Genomic DNA, 25,370 nt, shown 5'->3' with positions numbered 1-25,370 from the left:
CACACTTGGCTATTTTTTTGTATTTGTATTTGTATTATTATTATTTTTTTTTTGAGACGGAGTCTCGCTCAGTGCCAAGGCTGGAGTGCAGTGGCGCCATCTCGGCTCACGGCAAGCTCTGCCTCCCGGGTTCACGCCATTCTCCTGCCTCAGCCTCCCAAGTAGCTGGGACTACAGGCACCCGCCACTATGCCTGGCTAATTTTTGGCATTTTTAGCAGAGACAGGGTTTCACTGTGTTAACCAGGATGGTCTCGATTTCCTGACCTCGTGATCCGCCTGCCTCGGCCTCCCAAAGTGCTGGGATTACAGGCGTGAGTCACCGCGCCCGACTTTTTCGTATTTTTAGTAGAGATGGGGTTTTACCATGTTGGCCAGGCTTCTCTCCAACTCCTGACTTCAGGTGATCTGCCCGCCTCAGCCTCCCGAAGTGCTGGGATTACAGGTGTGAGCCACCGCGCACAGCCCACACTCTTAATAGTCACTCACCTTCTCCACTGTCCTCCTTCAGCTCTAGCAACTACTAATCTACTTTATATATAGATTTGTCAGTTTTATATACTTCATATAAATGAAATCACACAGTATGTGGCGTTTTACTTCTATTTTTGTTTAACAAAATGCTTTCAAAGTTATCCATGTTGTAGCATGTATCAAGTCCTTCACCTATTTTAAAGTCAAGTAATATTTTACTGTTGAATATACCACGTTTTATTTACCCATCCATCAGCTGATGACCATTTGGGTTGTTTGTATTTTTTGAATATCATGAATAATAATGCTATCAACCTTTGTGTAGAAGTTTTTATATAGACATGTGTTTCCAATTCTCTTGGGTATACACCTAGGAGTAGAATTGCTAGGTCACACAGTTACAAGAAAGGGGTCCTGATCCAGACCCCCAAGAGAAGGTTCTTGGATATTAGGCAAGAAAGAGTTCAGGGTGAGTCCACAGAGTAAAGTGAAAGCAAGTTTATTAAGAAAGTAAAGGGCTAAACAATGGCTACTCCATAGACAGAGCAGCCCATATTGATGGTTATTTATTTCCTGATTATATGCTAAGCAAGGGGTGGATTATTTATGCCTTCCCTTTTTAGACCATTTAGGGTAACTTCCTGATGCTATCATGGCATTTGTAAACTGTCATGGTGCTGGTGGGAGTATAGCAGTGAGGACGACCAGAGGTCACTCTTGTCGCCATATTGTTGTTGGTGGGTTTTAGCTGGGTTCTTTACTGAAACCTGTTTTATTAGCAAAGTCTTTATGATCTGTATGTTGTGCTGACTTCCTATCTTATTCTGTGACTTAGAGTGCCTTAACTGTCTGGGAATGCAGCCTAGTAGGTTTTAGCCTCATTTTACCCAGCTTCTACTCAAGATGGGGTTGCTCTGGTTCACATACCTCTGATAACACGGTAACCCCATGTTTAACATTTTGAGAAGTTGCTAAACTATTTTCCAAAGAAGGCACACCATTTTCCAATCTCACCAGCTATGTGTAAAGGTTCAAATTTCTCTACATCCTTGCCAATATTTGTTATTGTCTATTTTTTTTATTCTAGTCAATATGGTGGGTGTGAAGGAGTATGTTAACTGTGATTTTGACTTGCATTTCCCAAATGACTAATAATGTTAAGAAACTTTTTGTGTCCTAATAGTACTTTTGTATATCTTTTTTGGAGAAGGGTCTATTCAAGTGCTTTGCTCATCTTATTAATTATTCATCTTTTTATTATTAAGCTGTAAGTGTCGTGTAAAAATTATGGATACAAGTCCCTTATAATATCTATAATTAGCAAATACTTTCTCTTATTCCCTATTTGCTTTGTAAATAAGATGTGGAGATATTAATACTGAACTGAGAGTTTTGTCTTACTTTTTAAGCTCTCCTTTTTTTATCCTCCCCATCTTCCATACTACCAACACACACACACACACACACACACACACACACACACACACACACACCTTCCACCTCATTCTCCTTCAAAAGCAGTAATTTGCTCCCCAAAAGGGAAGACACAGGTGAAATGAGGGAGAACAAAAGAGGCAGTTAAGTTTCCAAATTCAGAGCATGTTAGGCCAAAGCAATTGAGAAAGAACCGGAACTTTTAATCTCTTCCCCCTTGGCTTTGAATAGCAAGAGCCAAACCTGAAGGAAGGGAAGAAAAAGTTTAGTTGCAAACAACAGATTTCAAAGAAAACTAATAATGTTGCCATTTACCTTATCAGTGTCTTTCCTGAAGAGTCTAGGCCTATTTAGAATGATAAAAGAGAGAGCTTCGCAGCACTCCAATAACTGCACCTAAGGCAGGACTTTTTTTCTGTATTACTCATAATTGGAGAGAATGCAAAGGAGTCTGGGATGATGTCAACACATCAGGACAGTAAAACTGAGGAACAGCTGCACAGACAAAACAACTAAATTATTTATCAGCCTGCTGGACCTGGCAGCAAGTGAGAGTAAGTTAACTTCCTTTTCCCAAGAGGGTCCCTGGAATGTATAATCTGATATGTACTTCCTACTACATCATTAAACAAGGGTGAGTTGAAATATGTTTTCTCTCTTTGTCTATTTTTTGTCTTTTTAAAAAAACTTTATTATAATGTCCCAATTAATAATTTAGTAAGTAAGAAATGTTATTTGTCCAAGACCTTGTCAGTGTCATATACGTATAAATATCCAGTGAATAATAACATACATAAGTGCACCATCCAGGGACACAAATCAGAACAACTCGTAAGTTAGGCTGACATGTTTCCAAGATTCAGTCATGCAAAATTGGGAATCAAAGGTAGAGAGTTCTTAAAAAATTAGTGAGACAGAAGTCTTTTATTCCAAGAAAATCTCATCAAAAGTTTTAGAGGGAAAATTGGACATGAAATTAACTTTAATACAAGCAAAGAAGTGGTTCTGATATGCTTTGTTTCCTACCTAAAAACCAGGAGATCTAAACATAGCATCCATGCCCCACTTCTCTTCACATAGATAAAGGAACGGTACTCACATCAGGTGGTAAAAAGAGAATTTGTTGACTTAATTTGGTTCTCCAATTTGGTGTTTTCAGTACGGTTCAGTTTTCCTCAAGGTACCTAGACTTTTACTCCCCCATTTGTGAATATGTAACCCTTCATTCAAATTGACTTTTAAGTACTTTTTGTGACATATTAGATTAATCTTTGCTGCTTTTCTCTATGAAAAAAAAATATATATATATTTACCTCTGTCTTTAAAGATGTCACCATAGTCCCAACATTTAGATAATTACTTTTTTTTTTTTTTTAATTTTGTCACTGACATTTCTCCATTGTGATTGAGTGGGAAATAATTGAAGGTACTATTTCTTAGCTGGAGATTAGTTAGGGGTTCTTCAATCCATTTGAAAAATGCAATTCATGTATAGAGACATATCTTAGATATATAAGAGAAGAAAGAAAATGAGTTAGCTTGTTATAGTAGGAAAGAGGAGATTGGATCCTATTTTATAATTTCACAATGTTTTCCTTTTCCCCCAGGTACTTCCTAGACTCTCAGAATAGACTTGAATACATTCAATTAATTCAAATACATATTTTCACAGTACTATATGGGATAGTATAGAGATTAATGCAATCAGTTTATAAAGTCAGAGTTTTCTGTTCCATACTTGCACCTAAAACTTCTATTTTATAAATTAAAAATGGCTTCTCTAGCAAAATAAATCTGAGTCCTAAAATAATCTCTAATATTTATTGTCTCAATTTGAGTCAAATATGGGATAAGTAGAGTATACCACAGTGACAATAACAGTGAACACTTAGAGAGTCAAGTAAATTACTTGAACTTGTCTTTCAAAACACAGCCTAGGAAAACATTGAGATTACTGTGTTTGGTCTGGATAGGTGTTTGACCAAGAAACTCTTTATATCTGTAAGTATGCACAACTTTTCAAAGGGACCAGAGAAAACTCTCGTTTGTTCTTGAAGAAGGAGTGATTCACTATACAAAGGAAATTGTTCTAGTATGTTATATAAAGGAAAGAGGAAAAGGTTCACTAAATTACTACATGTTCTCACTTGTAAGTGACAGCTAAACATTGAGTGCACATGGACATAAAAATGAGAACAGTAGACACTGTGAGCTACTAGACAGGGATAGGGCGTGGGGTTGAAAAACTACCTAATGGATACTTAACGCTCACTACCTGGGTGACAAGATCCATTCCCTAGAGCTCAGCATCATGCAATATCCTCGTGTAACAAACCTGTTCATGTACCCCTGTATCTAAAATAGAAGTTGGGTGGGCGCAGTGGCTCATACCTGTAATCCCAGCACTTTGGGAAGCCGAGGTGGGTGGGTCACCTGAGGTCAGGAGTTCAAGACCAGCCTGGCCAGCATGGCGAAACCCTGTCTTTACTAAAAATACAAAAATTAGTCAAGTATAGAGGCACGCACCCATAATCCCAGCTACTTGAGAGGCTGAGGCACAAAAATCGCTTGAAACAGGGAGATGAAGGTTGCAGTGAGCTGAGATCACATCACTGCACTCCAGCCTGGGCAAAAGAGTGAGACTTCATCTCAAAAAAATAATAGTAATACAATAAAAGTTGAATTTTTAGAACAATAATAATAATAATGCCAATGAACAAACAAAAAGAATAAAGAGATTCATTACTGTACTGTAACCTCATGGGGAGAAATTCACAAGTGGGTGGTATAATTATGCTAGGAATTTCAGAAGCGGATAGGTGGGGGCTGGGGAGGGCAATGGCAGAAATCACTCCTAAAGCTTTTGTTTTTTATTTTTATTTCTTCATTTTCAGAACAGGATTCCCCAGGTGTTGTACTCTTGCCTTCTTATCACACTTATCTAACCATATCACTTTCAATATCATTATATTCAATGCTCTGTCTGGTTATACTTTATTTCTCTCAGTCTCTGTCTTTCCATATCACTTTTAAATTGTTTTCTCTTCTGCTGCAAGTATTGTTTTACAATGAATATTCAGAATGAATAGTCAATAAGAAATAAGTCCACAGGCAAACCATCCACCCTCACCTGGGTTATTTTGCAGTAGCCCTCTCACTGGCCTTTCCCTCGATAATCCACTCTTCTCACAATAGTCAGAGAGATGTTATTAAAACATAACTCAGCTTATGTCGCTTTACTACTTACAACCCTAAAAATCTCCCCATTATATTTAGAATAAAAACCAGACTCCTTATCATGACTGGCAGAACCCTCTGCAACTTGGTCCTGCTTAATTTTCTGTAGCCTCCTCTCAACGCACTGCTACCACCCACAAATATTCCTTCTGTTGCTTAAGAACAGGAAACTCATTCCTACTTTAAAATGGTGCGTCTGCTCTTCCTTCCACCAGATGCACATGGCTCCCTGTACGTTCATTTAGATCTTGGTTTAAATATCACCTCCTCAGATAGTTCTTCCCTTAGTAACTACAGAAGTAGCCTTCTCACTTGATGTTATTTTCCTTCCTTCTTTTTCATAGTATCCTTCATTGAAACACATGCTATGAGAGCAGAGCCCTGAATCTCCAGGGCCTGAAACAATTCCTGACACATGGTAGGTGCTCCATAAATATTTGTCAAACAAACGAAGCTGTAAACTTCTTCGTTGAAGGCTTTAATGGTACTGCTTTCCTTTCAAAATAATCTGGGGTTCTTTCATCTTCTTGTGGCTATTTGAGAAAGACAGCTCAATTATTATGCAAGCACATTTCCCCTTAATGTTATGTGACTTCGATATTGCTTTCGCTCTTCCAAATTTGCTTCACTTTATCTGACACATAATTTAGTTTCTCACTGTGCCTGTTTATTCAACTTGAGTTAAACACTATGTTTGTACTGGGTACTGTATTTACATGTCTACTTTGCATTTGGTATGTTTACTTCATTTTTACATCCTGAAAACAAATATATGAGTACTTAATCATCTGTTTCCATTTTAATTCAGCATTGGTATGGACTCTACTACGGCTCACACAATCCAAACACAAATTAAGGCATCTTCTGATTAGAAAATCTGACATAAAATACTAAAATATTTCTTTGGTCCGAATTATTTATAGAGCTATGGCTTTTGTACCACAAAATAGCAAATACTTTTACAGCTGTGGAAAAGAAAGACAATGATTAAAGAATTTCATGGAGTCTTTGTTTTGTTGTTTGTTTGTTTGTTTGTTTTAGGAGGTTGATTGGGGCTGATAAATTTGTGCTTTAGTTTGATTTAAAAACAACAATACGCAGTGTCACCAGAGAGTTCTTCAGTGTATTCAATAAAAAAAGCAAAAGGCAAAAGACCAACCTGGAAAAGTAGTTTTATATTTACAAAGGTTACAGGTCAGCACATTCAGAGAGAAATATAGCCAGTACTGTTTCTCATAAATTTTTTATACTTGAACATAGGAGTCAAATGTGACAATGTTCTGCTTCACTTTGTGTTCACATAGATGAAGGAGACCAGTAAGTCATAGCAAAGCTGACTGCAAAAAGCCAACAGCTAAGAATCTCTATAAGGATCACAGAATTACTGGTATAGTTAGTACATAGAGACAAGAGCATTTTCACTATCTTTCCAACTTATTCCTTCTTATAGCTTTATTCCAGAAATTCTTTAACCTCATGAGACTAAAAGTCACTGATGCTACCACTTCTCACTGGCCATTGCCCATCTGGTGCTTCTCTCCTCCTTGCCCTGTTTAAATTCCAAGGTCAATCATTACAATCACTCTCCATATGCACATTCAACTCCCCATTTTCTCTATCAACCACCCATCTTCTCTTGACAAAATAACAATCCTGGTTAAATCCAATTCTATACCTACCTGGAAAATGAATCCAGGTAAATGAATGAGGCCAAAAAACGGACACATAATCAAATGTTCTAGTGTCCAAGAGGGCTTAATATTCCCCTCTGACTAATCTTTTGACGAAACTTTAGACAGTCAGCTTCCTGACTCAAGACTACTGATTTCCCTTCACTTAGAGCACTTACTTTTAAAGAACTTTCAACTGAAAATTCTTAATCTGCCTCTTTGTGATGAAAATCTTCTCCCAGCTGATTTCACACCCCAGGAATATCTTTCTCAAGGACCTTGGAGCCATCCTTTAGAAATGTAATCTTAGAAGGAAGGAGGCAAGTCCTTTTCTCTCAGTCTCTCCGGAGGATGGGACCCTAACTTTCATAAGGAACAAATAGCAAACACAGATGGCCTAATGACGATGGACAACTGCCTCCCTCCTAGAGTACCCCCGCTGGAGTTACCTAAGTGACTTTTCCACTAGCTTACCCCAGTGCTTAAAAGCTCTCCTACCTTTTGTTCCATGGAGTTAAATATCCTTTCCCTATTGCAATAGTCTTGAATAAATGCTTTATTGTCTGTTTAACTTAGATTTGGGATTGCTAACATCAAGCAGGGCCTTAATGATGCCTAGCAATCATACCCTTTCCCTAGTCCATTCACTTTTCCATTTTTCTCCTACTTTCTTCCTCAAATCATTTGTACCTCTACCCCATCCCCAGTCTCATTTGATCACCTTGCTTTCTGTATCACTGTGAAAATAGAATATATCATAACAGACTTTCCACAGCTCCAGTCACTACATCAATCCACCCACCTTCATGTGTATCCAGATAGTCTACCTTCCCTGTTTCTAGAGGCACTATAGCGCCTATTCTCTTGTGCTTACTCAAGAGGCTATATGTGCAAGCCTCTCTGTCTCCTCCTTCAATAATGTGTTCTGTTCTTCTTTCAACCTGACTTTCCCTTTCCTATCTGCTGACCCCATTTCTCTCCTTATCTTTTCACCTAAATTAAAATCCAAGCTTTGCTGACTCTTCTGTAAGCTATTATCTTCTCTTAGATTTTAACATGCAAAATGCTCCTGATTTTCCTCCTACTTCCACAGGCTTTCCTGGTCTCTCTTCATTCCTCATTCTCTTAAGGTAGAAATGTGAAGAATCAGTCAAGGCTTTATACCTTCCTCTTCATTCATTCATTCATTCTCTTTTATCCCTATAGGTCTCCCTTCCCTTTTCTGATACAGACCACTGTTCACATGTATCCAATTTTGAATATTTTGTCAGGACTCCCAGCAAAATGTATTTTTGTGCTCATATGTTTTAATATATGTAAATGATGTTTCAATAACTATCTCTTTTATTTGGTTTTAAGCTTTTCTCTCAGCATGATGTTTTTAAGATCCATTCATGGTTTTATAATAATTGTTGGCTGCTTCCTCTTTCAGGGTTCTGCCTTGTGTTCATCTGCGTTTGGTCCCACGGAATGATATGCAGATAGCCAACAGTTCCCTCCACACAAACAATGCTACAACAAACCACCTACCTACCAAAGATCTCTAAGCTTCTGATTGTACCCCAGTCTCTCTCCCTGAGCTTCTTATCTCTCCACCTCAGTGTACTGTGCTTCCAGTCTTCTTCATGTCACTTCATAACAACTCCATCCTTCTAATTATTTACAACAGAAACCTCAGGGTTTTCCCTTGATTCCTCTCTTTCTTTCATTTCACTAGTGTACTGCAATGGTAAAGCTTTTCAGTTTTACCTTCAACATATAGTCACAATCGGCTGGGTGCGGTGACTCACACCTGTAATCACAGCACTTTGGGAGGCCGAGGCAGGCAGATCACGAGGTCAGGAGTTTGAGACCAGCCTGGCCAACATAGTGAAACCCCGTCTCTACTAAAAATCCAAACAATTAGCTGGGCATGGTGGCGGGCACCTGTAATCCCAGCTACTCGGGAGAAGACGAGAGTCAGGGAGAATGGCTTGGACCCGGGAGAGGAGGTTGCGGTGAGCTGCAGTCCTGGGTGTCGTTGCACTCCAACCTAGGTGACAGAAACAAGAACCTGTCTCAAAATATATATATATATATATATATATTTATATTTATATATGTATATATATTTATATTTATATATGTATATATTTATATTTATATATTTATATATATTCTTATATATATAGTCACAATCTGAGGATTTTGCAATCTCCTTTTCCCACAGTGAACAAAGTCACCACTATTGCTCCCTGGATTATTGTAGCAGCCTCTTTATTTTTTTTTCAACACAGCAGCCACAACAATTTTGTTAAAAATCTAAGTCAAATAATTTCATTGCTCTGCTTAGAGCCATCCAGTGACTTCTATCTCACACTAAGTAAAAATTAAATTAATTGCAATGTCCTAAGTTGCCCTCCATTACTTGGCTGCACCTATAGCACTCTAGACACACCTTTTTCTGACCCCATCCTCCAATTCTGTCACCTTGACCTCCCCCATACACTATTCCTGTATGACATTTTCTCCTGTTAATCTCTCTATTGTCAATTCACTCCAAAAGACTTAGACTTGAACCTTTAGAGAAAAAGTCTGAACTTTCGTACACCACCAATGTACCTCTATTTCCTCAGCAAACAGGAAAATACAGTTTTTTAATCTTTTCAACCTGAAACAAAACTTATATGCCCAATACCTTTAGGACAACAACTTTAGACTACATTCCGTATAAAGCTCATCAATTTAAATGGAAAAACTTCCTCCTGCTGCTGCTGTTGTTATGAATCCCAGTCTACAAAAGGATAACCTAATGTGTATTGTTTCTCCTCTTTCTCAAAACCATAGCTTTATGGGTTCAGACAAAAACAACTAAAAGTGACATTCCACTTTAAGGCATAAAATTATGTGTATCAAATATACTTACATGGTAATAAAATAAGTGCCCAACTACTAGTTGTAAATTTGCTAATCTGAAGCTTCAGAGTGGCGATAACTACAATTTTACTTTACACTAGTTAAAATAAGAGAAATATGCCAGTTCCTATTCTTGTAAGTCAAAGTAACATGGTATTTACCACAACAAAAAGTTTGTCTCCCTCTATAATTAGGTTGATTTGCACATTCCTGCATATAAATGTCAGACATGCTAAGCTACTTTCTATATGAAGCCAAATATACAGCTCATCCCAGAGCTTAAAACATTTTTTAAAGGTCTCTGCAGTTTGTGATTCCTCATCACACAGCTGTGAAAGAAACCAGCCAAGCAGGCTGGATCCCATCTCAAAAAGTTCAAAGGTTAAAAACAATTACCTCTTCAAGGACATCAGCGAGCTTGCTGAGGATCTCTTCAGGAAGGCTCTGGAATGTTGGAACACTGAAAAAAAAAACAGAATAGTGCTGAACACATGAACCGCAGCTTACTTTTATAAGTAATAAAAATGACCATGAATCTAAATTCAAATACAAAACTATTTTATGACAAAGAATCTGCCAAAACAAACAAACAAACAAACAAAAAAAAACTGCATTAGCCACACAACCTGAAAAAAAAGAACAAAGTTGCAGATGAAGATCAAAGCAATCATTTAAGCATGGTTTGATGTCTAACAGGGAAAAGGCATGGAGTATGAAGAAAAAACTCGGAGTTTGGATAGACTGAGTCCAAATCACTGTTATATTTACCTGCATGACCATGGATATGTAAATCAAAAATAAAATTCTAAGTCCCCCAGTCAACTGACGGATGCCCCTCTTGGCCAAGGGCATTCCAAAGTAAACCTGAAAAACTACTTCAGTCCATGAGGGGAAGGAAGGGATTGGACATGCCTCATTATACCCTCCTCCCTTTGGAATTCAGTCACAACTTACCAGAATTAACATTAAAATAGAAATAGAAATCTTAAGGCTCATTGTAAGTCTTAAAATATAAATCTTAAGGCTGACAAAACAGATTCTTTGTAGAAATAAGATACCAAATTCCAACCTGACTCTAGTATAGAATCACATGACAGATAGCATACCCTGAAAGAAATTGAAGTATTTTACCCGAAAATATATTCCTTTGACATATTTTGAAAAATATTTCTCTCCTGTAGAACTATCTCTTGTGGGGAAAATCTACGTTCTATACAGAATCCCCTTTGCTTTCCAGGTCTTTTCCCTAATCTAGGAGAGAATTAATTAAGAGTCTGGCATCTTTTTATGTCTGATAAGAGTTCTGAAGCCTGCTACTACGTGGAGGCTTCATCTGCATAATAAGAACCTTCATCTCCACAACCCCTTATCTTAATCCAGAAACTCCTTTTATTGATTCTGGGTCATCAGATAATAACTTAACTCTTACGATCAATTGTCAATCAGAAAATCTTCTAATCCACCTATGACGAAGAAGCTCCCACTTTGAGTTTCCCACCTTTCTAGACCAAACCAATGTATATCTTATATGTACTGATAGATGTCTGCCTGTAACTTCTGTCCCCCTAAAATGTATAAAATCAAGCTGTAAACCAACCACCCTGGGCATATGTTCTCAGGACTTCGTGGGGCTGTGTCATGGGTCGTGGTTCTCACATTTGGCTCAGAATAGATCTCTACAAATAGTTTTCAGAGTTTGACTCTCTTTGTAGATAGGTGCCTCAACTTATAATGAGGAGAAAGCCACTCTCTCCTCTGTTAGTCTGCTGTCACCAGGTTCCTTTAAGCTCTATTTCCCTTTCCAGGTTTCCCTCCATACACACACCTTTCTCCAGGTCAACTCCTAACCATTATTCAAGACACAGGTTGATTGATGATGCATTCAGATATGCAAGCATTCACTTAACAACATTGGAAAGCTTCCCACTCTCCTCAACCCCTCTTCAGCTAGGTCAAGTTCTCCCATCATGATCTCTTTAATCTCGTACTACAAGTGTAATTAGATAATTAATTGGATATTTGTTATTGCATGTCTTCTCTGCTAGAATTAAAAATCCACAAAAATAAGAACTATATCTGTCTTTTTCAACTCCCTGTATTTTCAGCGATTTGTAAATAACAAACAACATATTTTGAATGTAGTTACGAAAGCATGAATTTGTGAATGCTTCATAGGACAGTGATTAGACCTGAAAAGGTCTACCCATGAAATATATTAGTTTAGTTTGCTCCAATACATCAAAATACAATGTTAGCTCCATTCTTTTCACCGTGTTCTCTTATGTCTCCCCATTAAACAGTAAATAAAAAATACCAAATGATGTCAAATGTACAAACCAATACAACTTATTTTATGTGAAATTATAATAACTTTAAATTTAGAAAACAAAAGCTTATCAACATATCATTCCTGAAACTTCACTGGAAAATCTAACTGGGATGTGGAACTATAGTCTTAATTAATCAGAGCTTAATGTCTGACTGGAGAAAAGGCTATAACTGAGTGCATATACACTTGTATGCCTGACATTTGACTTATAGCACAATTTTGGCTTGATTACAATGATACAATAAAAAAAATAATAATATGTTCTTTTGGTAAAAGCATGAAAGTTTTGTTGTTAATTTGTCACCTTGATTTCCATTACTTAGGGTAAAGCTCATTGATAAAATCCCAAGGTTTTATGCAGAGGTGTAACAATTCACCCAGAACCATCTGTTGTACCAGATTTACTGCTACGGTCTGAGCCACGTGGGGTTTAATTTCCAGAAGGCAGCCAATTTCAGCAGCTGGATGGACCATATCACAGAGAGACAGAAGGAGATAGAGGAAGCTGTTTCCATGAGTTATGTAGGTTGAAAAATTTAGTCCTGCCTTGTTCTTTTAATGAGCTGTATTTCAGTTTCTTGTGAGATGAATAATTAGGGTACTTCTATCCCATTAGGTATTTGTGGAAAATACAAACTAGAACTGAGTTTTCCTCATTTTATTATAATTGGCTTCCTTCTTTAGACCAGCCTATTCCTATTATACTATGCCTCTTATTTTACTTTAGGCTCTGGCTGTCCCTAGCCATACTACAGTATTTTCATTTCCATGAGAGTTCTTATACAAGAGAAGAAATTTACTTGACTATATAATGCATTAAGTGAAAACAAAAGTATCAGGTTTTAGGAGGGCATTTTAAATATATAGTCTTTCACAATTTTAATGCCTTTTTAAAATGCCTCAAAACATTGAGCAGCATTTATTGCTAATAAAAATTAAGGATGATTTTTAAGAAGAAACACTCTAAAATATTACCAGAAACAACTGAAGCACTTCTGGACTTCACAAAAAGAAAACTATTTAACAGGAAAAATAAATGCCTTCACTTTCATAAATTACTGTGAACACACTTTTCTAGCCATCTTTACACATCTAAGATTTATATTCTGCAAACACTAGATAAATTCTGTCACATAATTGATTTGCTTTCTAAGAATGATTGGTCTACTAGTAGCTTACACACTAGGAACAAAACAATTCAGAATGTTTATAGTTTGAATTTCTACCCATGAAATATATTAGTTCAGTTTGCTCCAATACATCAAAATACATCAATTTGGACTCCACAAATTATATATAAGATAATTCAAAATAAAGTTGTCTATACTTTAGAAAACTGAAGGCAGAATAATTGCAAGGACAAACTTCCAGATAAAATGTTTAAACATTAGAGAAGAATATTTTCAGTTATATAAAAAAAAAATTATTGTAACAATTTACATGCTAATTATCAGTAATTCTTACAGATGCATTACCTATTGTTTTGGTTCTCTAAGGACTTGCAATAGGCCTGACGTTACAGAATGCACTAGAATGTAATATAATAGAGATGATTTAATGTGTGGTGCTTTTCCATTGGTTTTTCTAATTGAATGTAGCAAGGACTTAGAATTTGTAATGACAATAATAGAAGATGAGATTTGAGTAGTTTCTCTTTGCCAGGCAGTGAGTTAAGGGTTTTATAGATAATATAAATTTCGTTTTTACAACAACCTTATCAAATAGTCATTCTTATTGTCATCTATTTTATAGATAAGACAACTGAGACCTTGAAAGTCTGCCTGAGGTCATTCCACTCAGCACTGGTGAAGAAAGGATGAAACATCCCCTCTAACTGATGGTGGAGCTGATTGCTTACTCACTGAGCTACATACTTTTCAATGAATGTACTAAAAAAATGCCTTTCAAAACAACACTGTATTCTTTTAGATAGTGATATGGAAATAAATAAATCGTATTAGTAACATTTGATTTAGTGACTTCATTTATTTCCAAACATTTTATTATAAAGAATGTCAAATAAATTGAAAGTCTAGAATAATAAAGATCACCTCTATCCCCAACATACAGAATCACAACTGTTAACAGGTATCATTTTTGATTTATCTACTCTCAATCCATGTATTCTTCTATGTATGTGCATAGATTAATGGATATATAGATATTTTTGGATGACACATTTGAGAGTAAGTTGCCAATATGAAACAATTTGAATACTTCAGCATACATATCCAAAAAAAAAAAAAAAAATTCTCCTAAGGAAATAACCTTAATCCCATGATCACACCTAAGAAAATTACCTATAAGTCTATAATATCATCTAGTATTTATCTCACATTCAAATATTACCTATCATCCAAAAGTGTCTTTATCAATTTTTTGTTGTTGTTTTCAAACCAAGTCCAGTCAAAATCTGAACACTGCTTTTGGCTGTTATTCCTCTCTTTAGTCTCTCATTTTATGACAACCCTCCCACCTTTGCCCATATGACACTGACATTTTGAAGAGATTAGGACAGTTGTATTAGTAGATGTCCCATTTTCTTAATTCATCTTAGTAATTTTATTTATGGTATTCTATTGCATGAAAACAATAACTAAGAGGGGGAAAACCTAAGTACAAATAATTTTATTAAAGCATGTCAATAAAAACAAAAACTGGGAGCACATCTAGAATAACATAATTAAATGCAACAAGAGTTCTCAAAATGTGGTCTGGGAACCCAGGGATTTCCTGTGACCCTTTTATATGGGACTTCAAATGTCAAAACTATTTCCATAAATTGGAGTTTGCTTTTTTCACTTATTCTTTCACATGCACAAGGTAGAATTCTCCAGAGATCACCTGACATAGAATGATATTATCACTCTGATGACAAATGAAATGCATGCTTGTTTGTTCTTGGGTTCCCTAAAATTTTTAAGGTAGTAGATTTATGATAGGTGTACTGTTTACATAACTTAGTATGCTATTAGTACTTCTACTGTGTTCTTACTAGTCATTACACCTGCTATAATCTCTGCAACCTTATTATCATCATCCACTAGATCATTCTTTTGAAATCCTTAATGTTTCTGTGTGCCTGAGTAGAAAAACAAGTAAATACATTTGGATTCCTTATTTTTCAATAACAGTTTTACATATTTTTAAAACATTTATAACGTTTGAAATTTTATCTTATAATTTTAGAATTGTAGAGTACTTATTAAGAAGTTAATAAAAGAAAGTTTAAGGCCAGGTGTGGTGGCTCACGCCTGTAATTCCAGCACTTTGGGAGGCTGAGGCAGGCAGATTACTCGCGGCCAAGAGTTCAAGACCAGCCTGACCAACATGGAGAAACCCCATTTCTACTAAAACTACAAAATTAGCCAGGCATGATGGCACAGGACTTTAATCCCAGCTATTTGGGAAGCTGAGGCAGAAGAATTGCTTGAACCCAGGAGGCGGAAGTTGCGGTGAGCCAAGATCATGCCATTGCACTCTCCAGTCTGTGCAACAAGAGCAAAACTCCATCTCAAAAATAAATAAATAATAAAAATAAAAAATAAAAGTTTATATAATATTTTTCTTAATTTAAGAATAGATTATCTGCTTTGAAAGGGTGATTAGAAGACTTATATTCTCAAGTCCCAGCAGTCAATCTTTAAGTCCAAAGACACTCGAAAAATATAAAAATGCATCAAAATATCAAAAGTACTCCATAAGTATGTGTAATTATTATGTATCAATGAAATTTTTTAAATGTCACACCAGAGAGTTCCTGACTCGTGGAAGATAGAGAATCCAAAGAAACTTGGAAACACTGTAAATAAGAAATACAAATAAGACGAAAGCTAACTTTCTCTCATTGTATAGACAATAATTTCCCTTATTATGCTATACAAAAACATTTTTGGAAAGATTATCATTCCAGTTAAGTTATGACACCACTTTGAGACAAATCATTCAGATTTTAAAGAAAAAGAAATTGAGTTTTAAAAATGTAGACATGATGCATTTTCTAAAAGAAAAGTGTTTTGTATAGCTTTTCAACTTAAAACTGAAAATCAGTCAAGCATCTTACGGGTTACCATATTGCATTCAGTAGAGAAGATCACACAATAATTAAGAGATGAATGAAACCCTGTATAGTTGACTTTGCTGAATGCGTGCTGGATGCAAAGTCAGTAAAAGAAATTATTGCACTGCGTCTTTCAAACGGTATGGTACCTTGCTGGAATTAAAGGCTTAGCTACAAAACAAAGACTGAGTTAAGATCTTGTCTGCACAATTGTACTTTTGATTTACAAATGAATGAAGCTACAGACATGGCTGGATTCACTGTTTTGCTTGTATTCTTCTAGTACCAGAACAAACAAATCATCAAAGAAATTATCATTTACATGAATATGTGGCAAGAAACACAAGTGGTAACTGTGCTATTTAGTGTTGAATAACTTTTTAAAAGATGGAGTTGAATAACTTTTTGACTCTTAAGGCTTATCCTGGAATGACTGTGTTGACATTTGCATTGATGGTGCAAAAGTGATGGTGGCTCTCAGTACAAATAAAAGCAGTCACACCAAACTATATTAGTTGTTATTTTCTTATTCACCACACACTCACCATAGAAAAGATAAATAACATGCCAGTTTTACTTTAAAGTATGAAATTCTTCCTGAAATAGTAAAAGGTATTAATTTTCTTAAATATAAATCTTTACATTTTGTATGCATGTTTTTGATATTGTGTGTGTGACAAAATATTGAAGTATGATAGTTATATCAAGGAAAATAATTTGAATGGTTGTTGTAGTTACAAGCTGAGTTAGCCATTTTTTTCATGGAACATCATTTTTTAATAGAAAATGATTTTTAAAAATTATGGGTTTTGGCAGACTCTTTTTCAGAATGAACAAAGTTAAGCCCATCACTTAAAGGGCAATAAGAGACAGTGGTTTTTGCCTATGATAAAATTCAAACTTTCAGCTGAAAATTAAAACTTCAGACAACTTTTATCTGCCACTGTGAGCATAAAAGCTTTCTAATACTTGAAGACTTTTCCTGATAACATCGGTAGTTAAGAAATACGACATTAAGAAATATGATTTTTTTTATATCGGAAATTTTGCATAACTCAGTGAGCCAATCATTTCCAAATGACCAAAGCATAATGTTATAAAAATCACACATGGGTAAATGATTCCTCCAAATTATAAGGTGGATCAGTGGATTTTAATGTTACAATAGAGTATGAAAAGTTTACTGCTATAGTTTCAGATTCCATATTGCAACTAACCTTTAAGAAACTGACACTTGTTGGATGTTAATGAAGTATGAAATCACAAAAAAGAATGTCCACATTATCTTGAAAGGCTATTAGCATAAGCCTCCATTTTGCTACTACATATATCTGTGAGGTTTTATTTTCTTCATATATTTCAACCTGAACCACATAAATTCAACAGATCGAATGCAGAAGAAGATTTGTGTGTTAGTCTGTTTGGCACTGCTATAATAGAATACCTAAGGTTGGGTAATTTACAAAGAAAAGAAGTTTCTTTGGGCTAATGATTCTGCAGGCTGTAAAAGCATGGCATCAGCATCTGCTTGGCTTTCAGAGAAGGCCTCAGGAAACTTAAAATATGGTGGAAGACAATAAAGGATCAGGCACGTAGCATGGTGAGAGAGAGAGTAAGAGAGTTGTCAGGCTCTTTAAAACAACCAGTTTTCATGAGAATGAATAGAGTGAGAACTCACTCATCACCAAGGGCATGGCACTAACCCACTAATGAGGAATCCAACCCCATGATCCAGCACCTCCCACTGAGTTCCTCCTCCAACACTGGGGATTGCATTTCAATATGAGATTTGGAGGGGTCCACACATCCAAACCATATCAATATGAGAATCCAGTCTTTTGTCAAGTTAGATAGTTAGATATTGAGAAATTTGTGTGTGTGTGTGTGTGTGTGTATATATATAAAATACATATATATTATATAAATTTTTTTGACAGAGTCTCACTCTGTCGCCCAAGCTGGAGTGCAGCGGTGGGATCTGGGCTCACTGCAACCTCCTCCTTCCAGGTTCAAGAGATTCTCCTGCCTCAGCCTCCTAAGTAGCTTTGACTACAGGCATGAGCCTGGCCAATTTTTTGTATTTTTAGTAGAGATGGGGATTTCACCATGTTGGTCAGGCTGGTCTTGAACTCCCGACTTCAAGTGATTCACCCTCCTCGGTCTCCCAAAGTGCTGACATGTATAATTGTAAACAGAAACTCCTTTCTATTTTTTTTTTTGATTTGGGAAAATATGGTTATTTTAATTAAAAATAGACTTTATGTTACAACATAATATGTTTATTATTGAGGTTTCCAAATGAATTAGTGAATAAATATTTTTCAAATATTTTCATTTTTAATTCCAAATACAGTAAAACCTAACAGATATAACCAACCTACGTTGAAGAATCACTGACATGGTGATCAAAATTGATGTATTGATGAAAAATATGTAAAACATGGAATACCTACAAGATAATATTAAGAGAAGACATTAAAAGTTATGTATACAATGGAATGATTACACTTTACAGACACTTCCTATAATTGTGAATAGAGCTTTGCAGGAAAAAATCAAAAGGTTAACAGATATTGTGTTAGGTGGAATGACTATTAGTCTTATATTTTTTCTCTCTCGCTTTCTTATAATTTCAAAGTTTCTATTTTGTAAATGTATTCTTATAATATCAAAAACATAAAGTGCACAATTATGGTTATAAGTAGATAAAATGTATCTGAATGGGCCCATTTAAAGAAAAAATATTATTTCTTTTTTAGAGACAGATTGCTCTGTCACCAATGCTGTTATGTAGTGGTATAATCATAACTCACTGCAGACCACAGCTTTAACCTCCTGGGCTCCAGCAATTCTCCTGCCCCAGCCTCCTGAGTAGCTAGGACTACAGATGTGCGCCACCAGTTTTTTGAAGAGGCAGGGTCTCGCCATGTTGCCCAGGCTGGTCTCAAACGCCTGGCCTCAAGTGATCCTCCCTCCTTTGCCTCCCAAAGTGTTGGAGTTACAGGCATGAGTCACTATGCCTGGCCAAATTTTTTTTAATATTGGAAAAAATTGTTGTGTAATTAATTAATTTGTTTCTTCATCAAAACTTATTGAGTAACTCATGAGCCAGAAATTGTTTTAGGCGTTTAGGATTCATCGGTGCACCAAAGAAAAGATTTCTGCCTATTCATCAAGGAAATAGAAAATAAAGAATAAATATGATAAATAATGTATATTATACATATTTTAAATATACATCTATATTATAGAGTTATATTAGATAAGGGCTACAGAATTTTATATTATTTAAAGTAGAACAGGGTGGCAGTTATTACAATGGAAGGAGGGGCAAGTTGAAAGATTAATCAGGCTGACCAGGATATCCTCACTTTAAAGGTAAGATCTGAGCAGAAACCTGAGAAAGGTGAGGGAGATAGATAACTGGATTCTGGGGAAGAGCATCCAGGCAGAGTGAACAGAGTGAGCCAAGGATTTTTAAGTGCCTGGTAGATTCCAGGAGTAGCAAAGAGGTCAGGGTGCCTAGACTTCAGTGAACTGGGGAAAGGAGGAAGATGAGTAGACATCAAGGGGTAAGGGTGGGGGCAGGTCACAAAGGGGCTTACAGATCATTGTAAGAATTTAGCTCTAATCTGGGTGAAATGTAGAGCCATTGCAGGATTTTGAGCCTAGGAGTGACATATCTTACTTACACATGAAAAAAAAAAATCCTTCTTCCAGCTTTAGGGAGAATAAACTGTAAAGTCGTAAAAGGGGACGCTGGTAGACCAGATAAGAGTCTACTGCATGACAGAGGATGGAGGGCTGGACAGCGTGGAAGCAAAGAAGGAAATAAGGAGCAACTGGGCTCTGCCACATTTTGAAAGTAAAAGCAACATGATTTCCTAGTAGACTGAATGTAGAATGAAAGAGAAGATTTTGGACTGAGATGATGGGGTTTTCTAAATATATAATCATGTCATCTACAAACAGAGACAATTTGACTTCCTCTCTTCCTATATGAATACCCTTTATTTCTTTCTCTTGCCTGACTGTCCTAGCCAGAACTTCTAATACTATGTTGAATAGGAATGGTGAGAGAGGGCATCCTTGTCTTATGCCAGTTTTCAAAGGAAATGCTTCCAGCTTTTGCCCATCCAGTATGATAGTGGCTGTGGGTTTGTCATAAATATCTCTTATTATTTCAAGATATGTTAAATCAATACCTAGTTTATTGAGAGTTTTCAGCATGAAGTGGTGTCGAATTTTATCAAAGGTCTTTTCTGCATCTATTGAGATAATCATGTGTTTTTTGTCATTGGTTCTGTTTTTTTTTTTTTTTATTACACTTTATGTTCTAGGGTACATGTGCACAACATGCAGGTTTGTTACATATGTATACACGTGTCAAGTTGGTGTGCTGCACCCATTAACTCATCATTTACATTAGGTATATCTCCTAATGCTATCATTCCTCCCTCCCCCACACCACAACAGGCCCGGTGTGTGATGTTCCCCTTCCTGTGTCCAAGTGTTCTCACCAGGATACAAAATCAATATACAAAAATCAGAAACATTCCTATACAACAATAAAAGATAAACAGAGAGCCAAATCATGAGTGAACTCCCATTCACAAGTGCTACAAAGATAATAAAATACCTGGGAATACAACTTACAAAGGATGTGAAGGACCTCTTCAAGGAGGACTACAAACCACTGCTCAAGGAAATAAGAGAGGACACAAACAAGTGGAAAAACAGTCCACGCTCATGGATAGGAAGAATCAATATCATGAAAATGGCTATACTGCCCAAAGTAATTTATAGATTCAATGCTATCCCTATCAAGCTACCATTGACCTTCTTCACAAAATTAGAAAAAACTACTTTAAATTTTATATGGAACCAAAAAAGAGCTTGTATAGCCAAGACAATGATAAGCAAAAAGAACAAAGCTGGAGGCATCACGCTACCTGACTTCAAACTATACTACAAGGCTACAGTAACCACAACAGCATGGTACTGGTACCAAAACAGATATAAAGACCAGTGGAACAGAACGGAGGCCTCAGAAATAAGAGCACACATCTACAACCATCTGATCTTTGACAAACCTGACAAAAACAAGCAACGGGGGAAAAGATTCTTATTTAATAAATGGTGTTGGGAAGACGGGTTAGCCATATAGAGAAAACTGAACCCCTTCCTTACATCTTATACAAAAATTAACTAAAGATGGATTAAAGACTTAAACATAAGACCTAAAACCATAAAAAGCCTAGAAGAAAACCTAGGCAATATCATTCAGGACATAGGCATGGGCAAAGTGTTCATGACTAAAACACCAAAAGCAATGGTAACAAAAGCCAAAATTGACAAATGGGATCTAATTAAACTAAAGAGTTTCTGCACAGCAAAAGAAACTGTCATTAGAGTGAACAGGTAACCTACAGAATGGGAGAAAATTTTTGCAATCTTTCTATCTGACAAAGAGCAAATATCCAGAATCTACAAAGAACTTAAATAAATTTACAAGGAAGAAACAACCCCATCAAAAAGTGGGCGAAGGATATGAACAGACACTTCTCAAAAGAAGACATTTATGCAGTCAACAAACATATGAAAAAAAACTCATCATCACTGGTAATTAGAGAAATGCAAATCAAAACCACAATGAGATACCATTTCATGCCATTTAGAATGGCAATCATTAAAAAGTCAGGAAATAACAGATGCTGAAAAGGATGTGGAGAAATAGGAATGCTTTTACACTGTTGGGGGGAGTGTAACTTAGTTCAACCATGGTGGAAGACAGTGTGGCGATTCTTCAAGGATCTAGAACCAGAAATAGCATTTGACCCAGCAATCTTATTACTGGGTATATACCTAAAGGATTATAAATCATTCTACTATAAAGACACATGCACACATATGTTTATTGCAGCACTGTTTACAAAAGCAAAGACCTGGAACCAACCCAAATGCCCATCAGTGATAGACTGGATAAAGAAAATATGGCACATACACACCACAGAATACTATGCAGCCATAAAAAGGGATGAGTTCGTGTCCTTTACAGAGACATGGATGAAGCTGGAAACCATCATTCTCAGCAAACTAACACAAGAACAGAAAATCAAACACCGCATGTTCTCACTCATAAGTAGTTGAACAAGGAGAATACATGGACACAGGGAGGGGAACATCACACACCGGGGCCTGTCAGGGGATGGGAGGCTAGGGGAGGGATAGCATTAGAAGAAATACCTAATGTAGATGATGGGTTGATGGGTGCAGCAAACTACCATGGCATGTGTATACCTATGTAACAAACCTGCAGGTTCTGCACATGTATCCCAGAACTTAAAGTACAATAATAATAATAATAATAATAATAATAATAAAGAAATACAGCTGAAAAAAAAAGAAAGAAAGAGAAGAGAAGAGACAAGGATGGCTCCCTGTGGTTGGAAGGAAAAGCAAGTTATTTTCTAACTTAGTAGTAAAGGGTTTGATATTTTCAAAAGATTATGGTTTTAAAATATAACCAAAGAATATCAGATGTAGCCCCATATTTATAAGCCAAAACATCTGAACAAACAAAAATCTGCAAATAGTTCAACAATGTCCTCTACCTAGGAAGCAGCATACAGAGTTATATTAATTATCTCTGGCAAGCTTGGAGAAGAGTAGCCTTCTGATTCTCTTACAAGAAATCATCCCTGCATCAAACTTAGTGCCGCCGACATTGACAAATATTGTTTATTTCTGTGCCAGTGACTACCTTACAGAATAAAAAAATAAAAGCAGAAATCTATGACTTACTAAAAAAATCAATCTGTACTGATGAGGGATTAAAGATCCTCAACCGTATAGCTACCTAATTATTCCCCTTAGCAACCTTATCAGACATTTTCTATACCAAATAAACTTTTATCCCTTAATTGGATGATTTGGCATTTATCCTGATTCAGTCTGTTATGCAATTGTCTTACTACTGGTCCTTCTTCTCTTAGTTTCTTGTCCCACATCTGACTTCAATCTACTTCACACATCACTGCCAGGTATATTTTCTTTTAGCAATGTTTAGCCCTTATCACGCAATGGCCGCAACCTATTAATAGCTGTCTATTATCTTGCCAGATTAGGAGAATTTAAATTTTTTTCACATAAAAATAAGGCAAACCACTCTGGAGACACAAGATACACTGTATTTTTATTATATATGTGATAAAAGTTTAAACTCCTTATACTGGAGAATTGTATATTGGGTAAATATATGAGTTTTAGAATCAAAAGAAATCAGGTTAAGTTAGGCTCTGCTACTAATTATTAACTATGCTTTTGGCCAGTTATGTAACCTCTCCGCAACTCAGATTCTTTTTTTTTTTTTTTTTTTTAAGAGACAGGGTCTTGCTCTGTCACCTAAGCTTAGCCTCCTGAGTAGCTAGGACTACAGGCACATTGCACACACTTGGCTCATTTTTATTTTATTTTTTTGTAGAGACCCGGTCTCACCATGTAACCCAGGCTTGTCTTGAACACTTGGCCTCAAGTGATCCTTCTGCCTCAGCCTCCCAAAGTATTGGGATTACAGGCATGAGCCACCATGCCAGGCCTCAGATTTTTTACCTTAAAAATAAGATGATATCACTTTCTCCATAGAGTTGTGGTGAACACAATAAAAATAGTAGGTATAATATATTAAGAAGGTACCTGGCACATAATAAATGCTTAATAAAGTTCAGCCGCTACCACAATTATGATACAGTATATGCAAAATGTTCCAAATGCTGTTATTATTTAAGACCTTCAGTAATCAAAACAAATCTCTAGTACATCAGATATGAACCTCAGTCTAGACTCAAGAGTGTTGGAAACATTCTTTTCTTCATTTTAAAAATCAAATCATACGTGTTTGATTTGGAGTATCAACCTTTCTTTTTCAGGAAGATATTAAACCACGCTCATTGTTTAGCTCTTCCTCAAGGTCATACCTGAATCTAGGAAGCATGTCATGTCCAAAAGGTGGGGAGCAAAATTGTTAACTTCCCTGCTATCAATGTCACAAGGGGCCCTTGGAGTCCAATGACTCTGCTTTTGTGTGCACAAAGGAGAAAGGGAACCTTGGTCAGGTCAACCTCTCTAGGTAATTGCATGCAGAGAAACCCACTCTTGGGGAAATGTCTCCAAGGTCCTTCTCTTTCTCCATTTGACTCAAGACACTCTTAGTACTTTCTTCCAATGAATCTAGGCTTTAAAAATACATAAGAAGCACATTATCTTCTAGACGCTTCTAGTATTGACCAAAAACTCTGAGACCAATAGACGGAAAGAGCCTAACAACCTGCTTGGGAAAGGAAAAAGAGAACAATATAGGGAAGATATTTTAACTATTTATATTTGAATAAACTGCCCTACAGATGCATTCCTAGCATTTTCAGGACCCTGGTTCCCACTGCAACCAAGCTTTGTCTACCACAATCAGTCCACTCCAAACACACAAAAACCGTGGCCTTTTGGCCAATGCTCAGACATGGGTTGGGCAAAATGACAGGGCAGGAAGAAAAAGTCTAGGAAACAGGCCCATGCAGATACTGAAAGTGAGGTCAGAAACATGTGGGCAAGAAACCCCAAGGTCTTGATTCTTGCTCTAGAAGGGGCTGGGCAACACACATTCTCTTGATTCCCCCCAAGGAAAGGGACACACCCAGAAGAAACTGAAAAGTTCAAGGACAGGGCTCTAAAGAGGAACCTTTTGTCATCTTCACTACTCATCCAGTTCTGTCCTGCTCTTGCTAAGAACAACAGCTAAACGCTGCCATTCTCTATCTAAGTCTTAAGCTTTATGCCTTTTCTCATGAAAACTCAATTCTTCAACACCTCTTCATTCATTCAATAAGTCTCAGTCCAGATGATTAATTTAATGAGGCAGCAAATATAACAATTTTTAAATGATTTAGAAAAGAAATCTATGAACTTTCTCTATTATCCCTGTAATTCTCATTTAGACTAGAGTTCTATTCTTATCAATCAGGCATCTTCCTTATCATCGTAACTATAGCAGCATGTGTAACAGATAGGCAACACTCTAGCTCACTGAAACTCAGTGTTCTCATCTCTAACATACAAATAATAAGTTGGGCCAAGCAATACCGGATAGCTGCCATAAAATAACATAAGCGAATACATTTAAAATTAAATCAATATACAAATATCAGTTATGAAAGCAATAAAAATCCTAAAACTGTTGTCTTTAAAATGATCTTCTGAAACTATGCTATATCTAACTA

The 25,370-nt window shown here is 36.3% G+C and overlaps 1 protein-coding gene across 2 annotated transcripts in view; it reads right to left on the bottom strand.

Moving 5' to 3' along the window:
- Positions 1-25,370, bottom strand: part of PRKG1 (protein kinase cGMP-dependent 1) — a 1,324,128-nt gene that overhangs the window by 362,250 nt on the left and 936,508 nt on the right. For both annotated transcript variants that reach the window (XM_031652620.1, XM_031652619.1), the window contains exon 5: positions 10,106-10,169. In XM_031652620.1, the coding sequence (XP_031508480.1) occupies positions 10,106-10,169 (64 nt within the window). The remainder of the gene's footprint in view (positions 1-10,105; positions 10,170-25,370) is intronic.

The sequence above is a fragment of the Papio anubis genome, chromosome 11 (genome assembly GCF_008728515.1).
Source record: "Papio anubis isolate 15944 chromosome 11, Panubis1.0, whole genome shotgun sequence".
Taxonomy (NCBI): domain Eukaryota; kingdom Metazoa; phylum Chordata; class Mammalia; order Primates; family Cercopithecidae; genus Papio; species Papio anubis.
Note: the sequence above shows the minus strand (reverse complement) of the source record. Positions and strands in the feature narration are given on the sequence as shown.